The sequence below is a fragment of the Nannospalax galili genome, unplaced genomic scaffold, assembly GCF_000622305.1.
Source record: "Nannospalax galili isolate Female #2095 unplaced genomic scaffold, S.galili_v1.0 scaffold159, whole genome shotgun sequence".
In the NCBI taxonomy this organism is placed as follows: domain Eukaryota; kingdom Metazoa; phylum Chordata; class Mammalia; order Rodentia; family Spalacidae; genus Nannospalax; species Nannospalax galili.
The window spans coordinates 1,694,563-1,707,644 of NW_008343239.1; the positions used below are offsets into that span (position 1 = coordinate 1,694,563).

Sequence of the window (13,082 nt, forward strand, 5' to 3'; positions counted from 1 at the left end):
ATTGTCCAAACAAATCCCGGGCACGCTGGGACAAAAGGGGGACCTGGTCTCAAAAAAAAAAAAAAAAAAAAAGAGAGAGAGAAAGAGAAAAAGAAAACAAAACAGTATGCATTACTTTAAATATAGAATTTACTGCACTGTATGACATCTTAATTGATTTTTCTGCAGGTCAAGAACAAATGAAAGCCAGGATGCTGTAGTCCTGTGTCAAGAGAGTGCTGGTGATGCCTGGGCAATTCAGATGCCATCCTGGTTCCTTAACTCCCTGACCCTCAGTCACCTCATCTGCAAAACACCCATAACATCTGTCCTTAGTCTCTGAGTCATAGGAGGCTGTCAGTGATTGATTAGCTGAGGGAATCTGTGTGAGCGAGTTGGGGCGAGACAAGATGAAATCAATTCATCACCCTGCTATAGTCAACTGGTTAGAAAGCATACACTTCCAGAGTGGAAGAGAACTCCTTCACCTTCAGACTGCACAGAGCAACACGCAAGTTAACTCTGTGAACATTCAAAGAACATGTGTGTGCTCCAGTGTATGGACTGAAATGTTTAAAGAACTTTTTAATTTTTTTTTTAACCCAAGAGGGGAACTGGACATGGTGGCTCATGCCTGCAATCCCACTCAGGAGGCTGAGGCAAGATCTCAAGTTTCAGACCAGCCTGGGCTACATGATGAAACCAGTTATACAAAGCACAAGAGGTGACCTTATACTGTTTCAGTCAGGTGCTTGAGGAGGAGACCCCACCCTCAGTGGACTCATACCTTCTTTCGAGCCAACAGTATTGAAGTATCCCGCAGAGAAACCTCCACTGAAGGCTCCATGAAACCGTTTATACCGCCCTTTCTCATCTCTGACCGTCTGATCCTGAAGAGGAATGGGTTTCTTTGGTCTTTCACCTGAAAAAAATAAAATTTTTTTAATAAAAAAGATGAGTTTTGGGAGCTGGAGAGATGGCCCAGAGGTTAAGCATTGGCTGCTCTTGCAGATGACCCGGGTTCAATTCCCAGCACCCACATGGCAGCTAGCAACTGTTCATAACTCCAGTTCCAGGGGAATCTGACACCCCCTTCTGACCTCCATGGGCACTACATGACATGGGTACACTTACATACATGCAGGCAATACACTCATACACAAAAAAGAAAAAGAAAAAAAGATGAGTTAGAAAGAATTTAGGGAAGATGTTTCTTTTTTTTTAATTTTTATTTTGATTTATTTATTACTCCTTTTTTGTCTTTTTGAGACAGGGTCTCCCTGTAGCCCCAGCTGTCCTGGAACTCACTATGTAGACCAGGCTGGCCTGGAACTCACGGAGATCGCCTGCCTCTGCCTCCCGAGTGCTGGGATTAAAGGCGTGTGCCACCACGCCCGGCAAGATATCATTTCTTAATGAATTGCTGTTCACTTACAATTCCAAGTAAGTCCATCTAAATTAAGCTCCTATTTCTAGACTTTACTAGCTTATAGTTTAAAAAATAATATATTTTAGCAAGCTTCTGCTAAGAAATATATTGTAGCAAAAATGTGACAAGCTGGGGAGATGGCTCAGTAGGCAAAGTGCCTGCCAAACAAGTATAAGGACCTAAGTCAGGATCCCCCAAACCCAAAAAAGCCAGATGCAGTAGCGCGAATCTATAATCCCTGTGCTCCTACTGCAAGAGGGGAGACGGGGATGGGAGAATCCTCAGAAGCCTCTTGGCCTACACAGCAGCAAACAGAAAAGGCCGGTGAGGACGCCACCTGAGGTTATCCTGACCACTATACTTAATGCCATGGCACACAGGCACACGAGTGCACACGTGCATGCACACACACACACACACACACACACACACACACACAAAGGTCTTGCTTTTCCCACTAAATTCCATTATAAAAATCAAATTAGGGCTAGAGAGATGGCTCAGTGGGTAAAGTGCCTCTGTGCAAGCATTAGGACCTAAGTTCAGATCCCAGCACCCATGTAAAAGCCAAAGCAGAAATCTGTAATTGCAACACTAGGGCAAGCAGAGACAGGATAAAGGTGGAGAGGGATGGAGGAAGACAACCAAGGTTGACCTCTAGTCTCCACACAAGCATGCCTGGGTGTGGACACCTGCACACACAGGGGACATAAACCACTCCACCCCACAAATAAAATAAGTAATTTTTAAAAAATTATATTGAGGATTCAACACATGGAACTGCAGTTTCCTGGTAACAAAGGAGGTGAGATGCTGGAGAGGCATAGGCATGAAGTGGCTTTCAACAGTAGGAACACTGCTTTGAGCTCAGTGCCCTCTGCATGCTAAGCACATGCTTTATCCCTGAGTTATAGCCCTTCCTGAAAAGGAGCACTACTGTGCCTCTTCTAGTTTTCCTGACTCTAGACTACTTCCTTTGGTCTTAAAGGTGAAGTGGCACACGGCTTTAATCCCAGTACTCAGAGGCAGAAGCAGGTAGATTTTTGTGAGTTTGAGGCTAGCCTGGTCTACACAGAGAGTTCCAGGCCAGCTGGGGCTACAGGGAGACCCTGTCTCAAAAATGCTGAAAAAATAAAGAATATTTCCTTTGGATGTTATGTTACCCTTTTCTTCCAAATCTTAAGGGTTACCTTAATTTCTGTGAATTTTCACTCCACAATTAATGCTCTTTTCTTTAAAAAAAAAAAAAAAAGTTATTGTGTGTGTGTCTGTGTGTGTGTGTGTACATGTGCATGCCATTGAGCACGTGTGAAAACCAGAGGCCACCTTATGGGTGTCATTCTTTCTTTCCTTCCACCATGTGGGTCCCAAAGATCAAACCAGGTTGTCAGCCTTAGGAGCAAGTGTCCTGATTCCTTAAGCCGTCTCACTGGCCCACAGCTTTTTAAACTTCCTTTTCACACATTGTTGAAAAGCGCTGGGTTGTTATATCACAGGAGCAGAGGGAATTTCATGCATTTTAACCTAATGTAAAAAGTAGTTAGGCTTCTCTATGTAATTTGGACCTAATCACACATGGTCTCCTGGATTTGAGGATAACTACATTCATTGGTTCCCCAGGAAAACTTAAATCAAACATTGGTTTGACACTAGAACCTTAAAAGGGGATAAGCATTGCTTAGTATCCCCAGGAAAATAATTCTCACAACAGATGGAAAGTTATTTGTTAATTTTATTATGTCTTATAATTATTTAAAAAGAAAACGAGAATGTGAAAGATACTAAAAGGATATGGGAATGGAGATATTTTCCAAAATAGAAAAAATGAGAAAAGTGATGAAGGTCTGTTTAGGTTTGTTATATATAAAGGATGAGACACAAATAGTATACATATAATCTATCTTAAATTTTAAGGTCATAGTTCAGTCAGCGATTTAAAGGAACAAAATATATGTCTAGTCAAGGTTTATCTGAGAATGTACAGTTTTTGCCCAAGCCTTATCTACATAGCACATGGTAATTAAAAGTACCAGACTGGTGGAACTAACCTTCTTGGATGTTTAACAGACATACTTTGAGACCCATACTAATATGCTCAGAGGGACTTAAAGGACAGTTTTTGCTCCTTGCCTTCCTAGGTCGACGAAGTTCCAGGGGACTATGGAGCATCTCTCAAAATGTCCTGTAACTGTGGTAAGTCACCTGTCCTCTTATTCAGGGAGGCCATGGAGACTCCAAGAGATGGACTTGAACCAGTGTCCGGTCTACAAAGAGGAGGGTCAACTCAGAGGCACCATCTCATTCATGCTTCCAAGTGAAGCCAGACATGGTCGAGCAGAACCTTTGACTTACTTCACATAGATGGAACTGGTAAAAGAAAGGAGCCAGGGGCTCCTCCCAAGCCATGTGACCCCTGAGGAACAGATCCTCCAACAACCAAAAGAGTAAAACTAAACTGGTTTATTTGGGCAAACTGTATGGTCTTAAACACCTTTTAAACATACATACTTTTTCCAAAAGGAAAGTCTAACCAAAGAGTAAAGTCATCAGTGTATTTCTTTAAGAGTTCAAGGGATTACACTTCCCAGACATTAGGCTTAAGTCCATATAAAATGTTATTTAGACAGTTATTTCTCATTAATGATTTTGTTTCTAAACAGAAAGTGCTGCTCAGATGTAAGACTTCAAATCTTGGTCTCCAATACTGTAGTGCCCACCTGTAGCTAAGGGAGACAACCAGCTATTGTTCATTAAAGGAGTGTCAAGCAGGGTCACTGGACCCTCACCTGAGTATCCAGCCACTCTTCCCAGCCACCTAGTCCAGCCTTGGAAGACAAAAGAAAAATGAGGAAGAACACAATAGAGGGATGTTTTTGGAAGCCCTTGTCAAGCAACTCCAATGGACTCTGATATGAACATTTGAAATTTGCCCTGTTCTGACTTTTTTCTAGTTCCCTGTCTAGAACTTGTAATGCTAATTACTCATGCCTTTACTTCTCCTTCACATCCCCTATTCACCAGTCAAGGACTTCCTTCTGCCCCTACAGATAAGAGTTATACAATCTGGGAGTCTTTTAGATAGACCCACTGAAGTGTACCCCAAATGCCTCACCCTGAGTCCCTGTTCAGCATGGAAGAAGCCAGGGCGGTCTGCATACCAATTCCCTATCCACAAGCTGGATAACTTCTTCAGAGGGTGGTGTGATAAGAATAGGAGATAGGAATTGGCTAGGCAGTTAGGGTAAAAAGACCCCAAAGAAAAGTAGCCAGTTTCTTGGCTAAAAATCAAAACGTCCTTGGGCCTCCTAGCAACATACCCTCTTCCAAAGGCCAAAAATGTTAAAAAATATTTGAGAGGAAAGAAAGGAAGGAAAGGAAGGAAAGAGAGGGAGGGAGGGAGGGAGGGAGGGAGGGAGAGAGAGAAAGAGAGAAAGAGAGAAAGAAAGGAAGGAAGGAGGAACCAAGGCAAGAGAGGGAGAAAGAAAGAGAAAGAAAGAAAACAAAGTTGTCAGAAAAAAGTGATGGACGATATAGGAGGTGATAGAGGGGAGGGAGTGGGCATGGATTTACTCAAAATACCTTACATGCATGTATGAAATTTTCAATAAAGTTTTTTCCAAAAGAAAAAAAAATTTGTTAGTCTTTATGAGGCTGGAGAGCAGTTAAGAGCACTTGTTCTTCCAGAGGTTCTGAGTTTGATTCCCAGCACCCACATGGTGGTTAACAACCATCCATAATGCCAGTTCCTGGGGATCCAGCACCCTCTCTGGCCTCTGCGGGCATTGCATGCACTTGATCACTTTCATACATGCAGGCAATACGCTCATATACATAAACTAAAATAAAATTTAAAAAAATTTTTTTTAATTTGTAAGGATTTATTTATTTATTTTATTTTATTTATTTATTTATTTTGGTCTTTCTGAGACAGGAACTCTCTGTAACCCCAGCTGGCCTGGAACGCACTATGTAGTCCAGGCTATCCTCCAACTCATAGAGATCCGCCTGCCTCTGCCTCGTGAGTGCTGGAATCAAAGGCATGTGCCACCATGCCAGGCAAAATTTGTTAGGCTTAAAGTTTCAGGTGTTATGACACAAATTTTATCAACTCAAAAATTCTGAATTTGTCTAAACTATAAATGAAACACAAAACCAAGTTATCTGCAAAGGTTCAGAACAGGAAGCAGGGTCTGTGATTAGTTAAGGGCACAGGGTTGAGTCACTGGAAAGTCAACTCCACCTTTGCTAATACAGGACTTTGTTCAGCTTAGCCTCTCTGTGCCTCAATTTCCTCAACTCTAAAATGGGAATGACTTTAAGAGCAATAGGTACTAATTGGTGACAGTGACATGCCTGCAATCCCAGCACTCCAGAGGCTAAGGCAAGAGGATTGTGAGTTCAAAGTCAGCCTGGGCTACGTAAGTGAGAAAACTATCTCAGAAAACTATAGCTATTCCAGAGTTGTCCTGAAAATTAAATAATGCTAATGTGTGCAAAGAGCTCAGCAGGCAAGAGGGGCAGGTGGGAAGTGTTTTTAAGATGCTAGCTAGCACTGTTGTTCTTTCTATCATCTTTATGTATTGAGTGAGATGTATCCAAGAGGTCAAGTACATCCGTGACTTCATTAATTAAACCAGTTCTTACTGGTATGTGCCACCACATGGGCCATTAAACCAGTTCTTATGTTTAAAAACAAAAAACACTCAGGAGACAGAGGCAGGCGGGTCTCTGTGAGTTCAAGGCCAGCCTGGTCTACACAGTGACCAGTTCTACACAGTGAGTTCCAGGACAGCTGGGGGCTAAAGGGAGGCCCTGTCTCAAAAAAAAAAAAAAAAGAAGACGAACGATGTGTGGTGACACATGTCTATAATCCTAGCACTCAGAAGGTAGAGGCAAGAGGATCTCTGTGAGTTCCTTCAAGGTCAGCCTGGTCTACATAGTGAGTTCCAGGCCAGCTGGGCTACAGGGAGACCTTGTCTCTAAAAGACCAAAAGAACAAAAACAAACCAAACAATAATAATAATAATATAATAAATAATAATGATGATGATGATACAATGAAAAAGAAGTAAATAAATGAGGCAGGCATGGTGATGCATGCCAGTAATCCCAGCATTCAGGAGACTGAGGTAGGAGGACTGCTATGAATTTGAGGCTAGCCTAGGCTAGAATGAGATCCTGTCTCCAAAGCTGCCCCCCACTCAAGAAAACCTCTGCTTACAGACAAGGCAACCTGAGTTCAAATCCCCTTACTTTACTACTTATTAGTTTTAGTAGTCTTGGGCAAAAGACTTAATCTCTCTAAAGCTCAACCTCTAAAACTGTAAAATTACGGTAATAATGGATTCCATCTTTCTGTGGCAGTAACAAGACCACAGAGCCACAGATCAGTTGTAGAGCACTTGCCTAGCATGCATGAGGCCCTGGGTTCCATCCTCAGTAATAAATAAATAAATAAATAAATAAATAAATAAATAAACAAATAAATAAATAAAATAAATAAATTAGTGCATAAAGCCAGGCCTTAGTGAGACTCGGTCAATACCAGCTACAATGCCTTTTTTAATTTAGAGAACTGAATTATAACTTGGGTCCTATAATGCACGATTTTCATCATTTCTTTTTTTTATCTTTTTGAGACAGGATCTCCCTGTAGCCCCAGCTAGCCTTGAACTCACTATGTAGACCAGGCTGGCCTTGAACTCACAGAGATCTACCTGCCTCTGCCTCCAGAGTTGGGATCAAGGGCCTGCGCCACCACGCCTGGCCTGACCTTGAACTTTACTCACAGTTTGTTCTAGATAATTCCTAGTGGTGGGGAGATGTCTCAGCTGCTGTAAGATGTTCAAAAACATCCCCAGTTTACATTAGATGCCTATGGCAGTCTCCCTCCCCTCCCCCACTTCTCCCATAAGTCTGACAATGAAAAACTGCCAATTGTCCCCAGTTGAGAACCACTAGGCTAAGATGAGAGAGGGCCAGTCCTGCCAGCACTACGTATAATGCTTGCTGTACTCCTGACCTGCAAAGACAGATAATATCTGCAGACAACTAAGTGGGACCGGTGGCGACAGATGATAAGGGACAACCAGTGTGACCAACCAGGCCCCACAGGGCTCCTGAAGAGATGGCGCCATCTCTCACCAGGGTAATGGGAAAACTCGAGAGAAGAGGTAGCATTTTAGCCAGGCCCTGTTGCAATCACTGCCACTAATAACAACTAATTCCTTCCTTATCGGGAGTCTGATAAGTCGCTTCATTTACCTGGAAAGGGTACTTATTAAGCAACTGCCTCAAGGTCCACAGCTAATAAGCACAAGGCTGAGCTAGATCTCAACCCTGTCTCCAAGCCAGGGGTATCACCCACATTGTCCCTAAGTCCCTCATTTGTTCTGAGCCAGAGGGTCACAAAAGCCTTCCCTCTGGAAGGAACCCAGTTCTAGCCTCTGGTAGAGAAACACAGAACACAGCAGAGGAAACCAGTGTGTATGCTTCTGACAGCCTGAAGGACCCCACATGAGCCACCCGAAGGAATGGGTAGAATTTTGCTGCTGCATATAAAGACACAGATTCAACTTCTGAAGAATTCACTTCCTTCAGGAAACAGGAGGTCTAATGGGGCAGTGCTGGACTAGAGGGAGGGGAAGTCCTAACATAGGGGAATAATGCATGCTTAGCATATACAAAACCTCTATTTAATCCACAGCATGTGTACACACACACATCCCCCACAATTTCAGGCACACTGAGATAGTCCAGTTGTCCTAGAGGGGTGGGGGAATGTAATGGAGCCAGAAGGAAGGAGAGACAGTATAAGGGTCTTGAACATGGCTGCAGGGTCCATGGCATGATCTGTGTATAAGGGAAGCCTGGGTAGGTTTAAATGTGATAGTCACAGCACCAAGGAAGGAAAACAACCCTCAAGTCAATCTGAGGTATGAGCTGGAGATGAGAATTCCAGAACCACGTGATAACGTCCAAAAAAAGTGTAGGTAAGTATTGGTGACCTCTTCCATCCAGGTCAGTCACTGTCACTAAGCTCCCTGGCTAATACGTAGCCAATAAGCCTTCTGTCAGGATAGCCACCTTAATTAAGATTTAATTAAGGCAGAGGAGTCAATCCTCTGTCAGTGTTCATCCACCCTGTCACCAAAACTTCAAAGCAGGAGTAAAATGATTATTGGTCTAGTTGCACTGTAAAATGCAGCCAGAGTGCGTGTAAACTTCAAAGTGCTTAGAGAACAATGGACCAGGGGCTAGGGTATAGGTCAGCAGGTAGAAGGCCCTGGATTCAACGGAAGGAACAGAGGGAGGGAAGGAGAAAGGAAAAAAGGCATCTTCAAAGACTTCTAATCCTGAGAAGTTAAAGAATGCTTCTAAACCAGTTAAAAATACATAATCTACAAATCAATGTCCCTTCCTTCCACTTCAAAAGCATGGTTAACGTACTTCATTTCAGAGTTTTTTTTTGTTTACCATCAAAGCAGAATTAGAGGGGCTGGACAGATGGCTCAGCAGGTAAAAGTGCTTGCTGCCAAGACTGATCACCTGAACCTGATCTCTGGGACCCATATGAGAGAAAACTGACTCCTGCAAGTTGTCCTCTGATCTGTACACAGAAGCTGTGGCACTCACCTGCACACACGCACATGCACATGCATGCTCACACACACATTAATAATGATAGTAATTACATGGAATTTAAAAATTTAGAAACAGGAACTGGAGAGATAACTAAGTGGTTAAGAGCTCTGGTTGCTCTTGTGGAGGACCAGGTTTGGTTCCCAGCACCCATGTGGTAGCTAACAACCATCCTTAACTTGATTCCCGGGGATCCAACACCCTCTTCTGACCTCCAAGGGCATTGCACAACATGCATGCTTACATATACACAGGCAATATGCTCATACACATAAAATAAAAATAAAATATCCCCCCCAAAGTAAAATATTTTTAAAAAATTTAGAAACAGGAAGAATTAGAAAAATTAAGATCAAATAGTTGACAACCTTAGCATGTCACTTCACAAGGAGACAACACACCAGAAATATAGAAATGATATGAGCCGCCGGGCATGGTGACACATGCCTTTAATCCCAGCCACTTGGGCAGCAAAGGCAGGCATCTCTCTGGGAGTTCAAGGCCAGCCTGGTCTACACAGTGAGTTCCAGGTCAGCTGGGGCTACAGAGAGACCGTGTCTCAAAAAGACCACACAAAAAAGGGACAACTTGTCTTCAACACACATATTAAACTCAACTCAATAGAACTAGGTGACTTCTTAGCCCACTTTCTCCAATAGGCCATTGAGACAAAGAGTAAACAGGGAGGAAGGTATTAAGCAGCAGTTCAACGTGGCTCCAGTAGCCCATCCGTGCACGCCTGACCCTTGTCCTCTTTGTGCATAGCTACCATCTAACCAGTCTTCACAGAGCCCCACATAGCCTCTCTGGTTTCCTTGTTAGCGTGTGTGCAGGACACTTCCCCTCTACAGCACATGTTCTAACACTCACAAATCTTAAAATTTTGTTCCCTACTAGAGTCAAACCCCTCCAAGAAAGGATCTTTATCAACGAATCCTTTGAGCTCTTAGGATGAAGTGTTTGCCAATAAAACAAATGTGATCTAAGCTGTCATGAAGAAACAGCAATGATGGCCCTGCTCTACCCCACTGTCTGCTCTACTTGGAGAACTCTGTAATCAGGGATGAGGGGACTTTAAACTGAATTGATTACTGGGGGGTGATTGGTGTGAAGCAAATGTCTCTGAAGAAACACCAGGACAATTTTCAAACACACAAGAACCAATCAGGAGACTAGCCTTTCTTTCCCTTTGGTAAGCAGAGTGTAGGGATAGAGCCAGCATCTGGCAGAAGTTTCTATGATTAGCACTGTTTGGGCTGGGTATATAGCTCAACTGTAGAGCTATATAAATTGTAGAGTGCCTGACATGCACAAAACCCTGAGTTCCACCCTCAGCACCACATAAACTGGGCATTTGGCACGTGCCTGTAATCCCAGCACTTGGGAAGTGGAAGCAGGAAGACCAGACGTTCAGGGCCAGCCTGAGCTATTGTAGCAAGTTTGAGGCCAGCTTGGGCTACATGAGACCCTGTCTGTTTGACAACAGATGTGATGATGCAAGCCTGTAAGCCCAGTACTGGGAAGGTTGAGGAAGGAGAATTTCCCTGAGTTCAAGGCCAGCATGGGAGCTGGAGAAATGATTCAGTGGTTAAGAGCACTGGGTGCTCTTGAAGAAGACTGGGGTTTGGATCCTAGCAACCACATGGCAGCTAACAACTGTCTGTAATTCCAATTCCATGGGACCCAACATCCTTTTTTGGCCTCCATGGGCATTGCACATCATGGATGCACATGCATGCAAACACTCATACACGTGAATTTTTTTTTTTATTTTTTTAAATCAAGGCCAGCATGGGCTATATATTTAGTAAGTACAAGGCCAGCCTGAACTACGTAGCCAGACCCTGTCAATCCTCTGCCCCCAAAATCAACTGTGTATAAGAAAAAGCATATCAGTGAAGATACCTCTGAACTGTAACCAACAGAATGTGGTCAGTATGGGAAGAAGGAAAAAATTGTCACCAACAGGAAGGTAACTTCTGGCCAAAGGCCTCTGTCCTTCCCACAGAGTTAACACTGCTATCATTAGTACTGGGACACCCAGAACATACTTCGCTGAACAAATCCAGTCGTTAAGCAGTACAGACCAGAAACACCAGAGAACTTTGATTCATCTTACCTTCACCCCTGCATTCCCTCAGCAAGTCTAGTCAACCCTGCTTTTCAAGCACATCCCACACAAACCACTACATAACACTGCCATTGCTAACTCTCAGTCCACTCAGCCATCATCTCCTGACCTTTCTTGCTAATTTTCTGGCTACATTCCTGCCCATCCCTGACCAGACTATTCTCAAAAACTGAAGCTAAAATAACGTTAAAACATATATATCACCAGGCGTGGTGGCACCTTTAATCCCAGCACTTGGGAGGCAGAGGCAGGTGGATCTCTGTGAGTTCAAGGCCAACCTGGTCTATATAGTGAGTTCCAGGCCAGCTGGGGCTAGAGAGACCCTCTCACAAAGACAAACAAAACAGAAACTAAACATCTCTCCTTGTACAAACCTCACCAGTGGCTTTTCCAATCCTTAGTATAAGAACTAAACGCCTAGCTGGATGTGGTGGCGCACAAGGGAGGCAAAAACAGAAGGATCAGGAGTTCAAGGCTAGCCTCTGCTACATAGCAAGTTTGAGATCAACATGGGCTACAAGTGACCCTGTCTCAAACAAGAAAGATTCTCAGACTGGAAAGATGGCTCAGCAGTTAAGAGCGCTTGCTGCTCTTGCAGAAGACTGGAGTTGGTTCCTACCACCCACACTGGATGGGTCACAACTGCCTGTAACACCGGACTGGAAAGATGGCTCACTGTTAAGAGCACTGGCTAAAGAGGATCCGGGTTCGATTCCAGCACCCAGCTGGTGGCTAACTGCCTGTAACTTCAGTTCCAGGGGACTCCAACGCCCTCTTCTGACCTCCATGGGCACTGCACAATGGGGATGCACTTACACTCACGCAAGCAATACACTCCATACACATTAAATAAAAATAAAAATAAATTTAAAAAAAAAAAAAAAGCAACTGCCTGTAACTCCAGCTCCAAGGGATCTGACGTGGAGGGCACCTGTACTCATATGTCCATACCCACTGACAGGCAGACATGCAACACATACATATATTTAAGAAAAATAATAAAACTAAACCTACAAGTAGATTCCAATTCCTGGGGCTGCGGATGAAGCTCTGTGGTAAATTGCTTGCCTAGAATGCACAGGCCCTGTGCATCCCCAGTACTACACCTACACCTACACCTACACACACACACACCTACACACACACACACACACCTACACACACACACACGCCACAAATCCATACTCCTTACCATTGCAAGCTCCAGCCCTGGCCCGTTCCACTCACAGAAGTCCTTCCTGTCCCTCGACCCCTCCATTGCTAAGCCGGCTCTTCAGGGATTTCCTGCCTGCAGTGTCAGCCCCCAGATCTATGCAAATGTCCCCCCTGGACAAGAGACTGCCTGATCACCATCTACTTGCACACGAGCTGCTTCGTCATTTCTGCCTCCATCCCTGAGTTCCTCTCTGAGCATGCGCAGCACACGCCTCTCCCGCGGGTTCCCAGCGACAGAGCCAGGCCAGGACCAGTCCCGAGCTGTCGCCGGAGCCTGGAGTGCTGGGCCCCCAGGCTCCACCGGCCAATCGGGTCCGCACCTTCCTCCAGAGGCTCCAGGCCCTTCCCATAGCTGACCAGGTCCTCATCGCTGTCACTGTCCAACGCCGCCATTCCGCTCGCTTCCGGGCTCCGCCCCCTCGCTACGGGAGCCTCGAAGGGCCAGAAGCCTTCTCGCGTTCTAGTCCACAAACTGGGGTGCTGCTCTGAGAATGAATTCCCAGCCCTGGGGAAAACACCATGCCACCTCTGGCCCTTGACTCTTAGAAAAGTAGGCCCTGGCCGGGAGTGGTGGCGCACGCCTTTAATCCCAGCACTCGGAAGGCAGAGGCAGACTGATCTCTGTGAGTTCAAGGCCAGCCTGGTCTATGAGTTCCAGGACAGCTGGGGCTACAGGGAGACCCTGTC

General features: G+C 44.5%; 1 protein-coding gene across 2 annotated transcripts in view; it reads right to left on the minus strand.

The window, feature by feature from the left end:
• Window positions 1–12,813, minus strand: part of Gpatch1 (G-patch domain containing 1) — a 65,601-nt gene extending 52,788 nt beyond the window's left edge. Inside the window, exons 1-2 of one of the 2 annotated variants that reach the window (XM_008839459.3) lie at window positions 12,716–12,813; window positions 767–901 (exon numbers count right to left, since the gene is read on the minus strand). In XM_008839459.3, coding sequence (XP_008837681.1) covers window positions 767–901; window positions 12,716–12,788 — 208 coding nt within the window. In that variant the 5' untranslated portion in view covers window positions 12,789–12,813. Of the gene's footprint in view, window positions 1–766; window positions 902–12,372; window positions 12,584–12,715 lie in introns of those variants that run through there. The other variant, XM_029566641.1, reaches the window with a different exon arrangement.
• Between the last annotated feature and the right edge of the window lie 269 nt (window positions 12,814–13,082).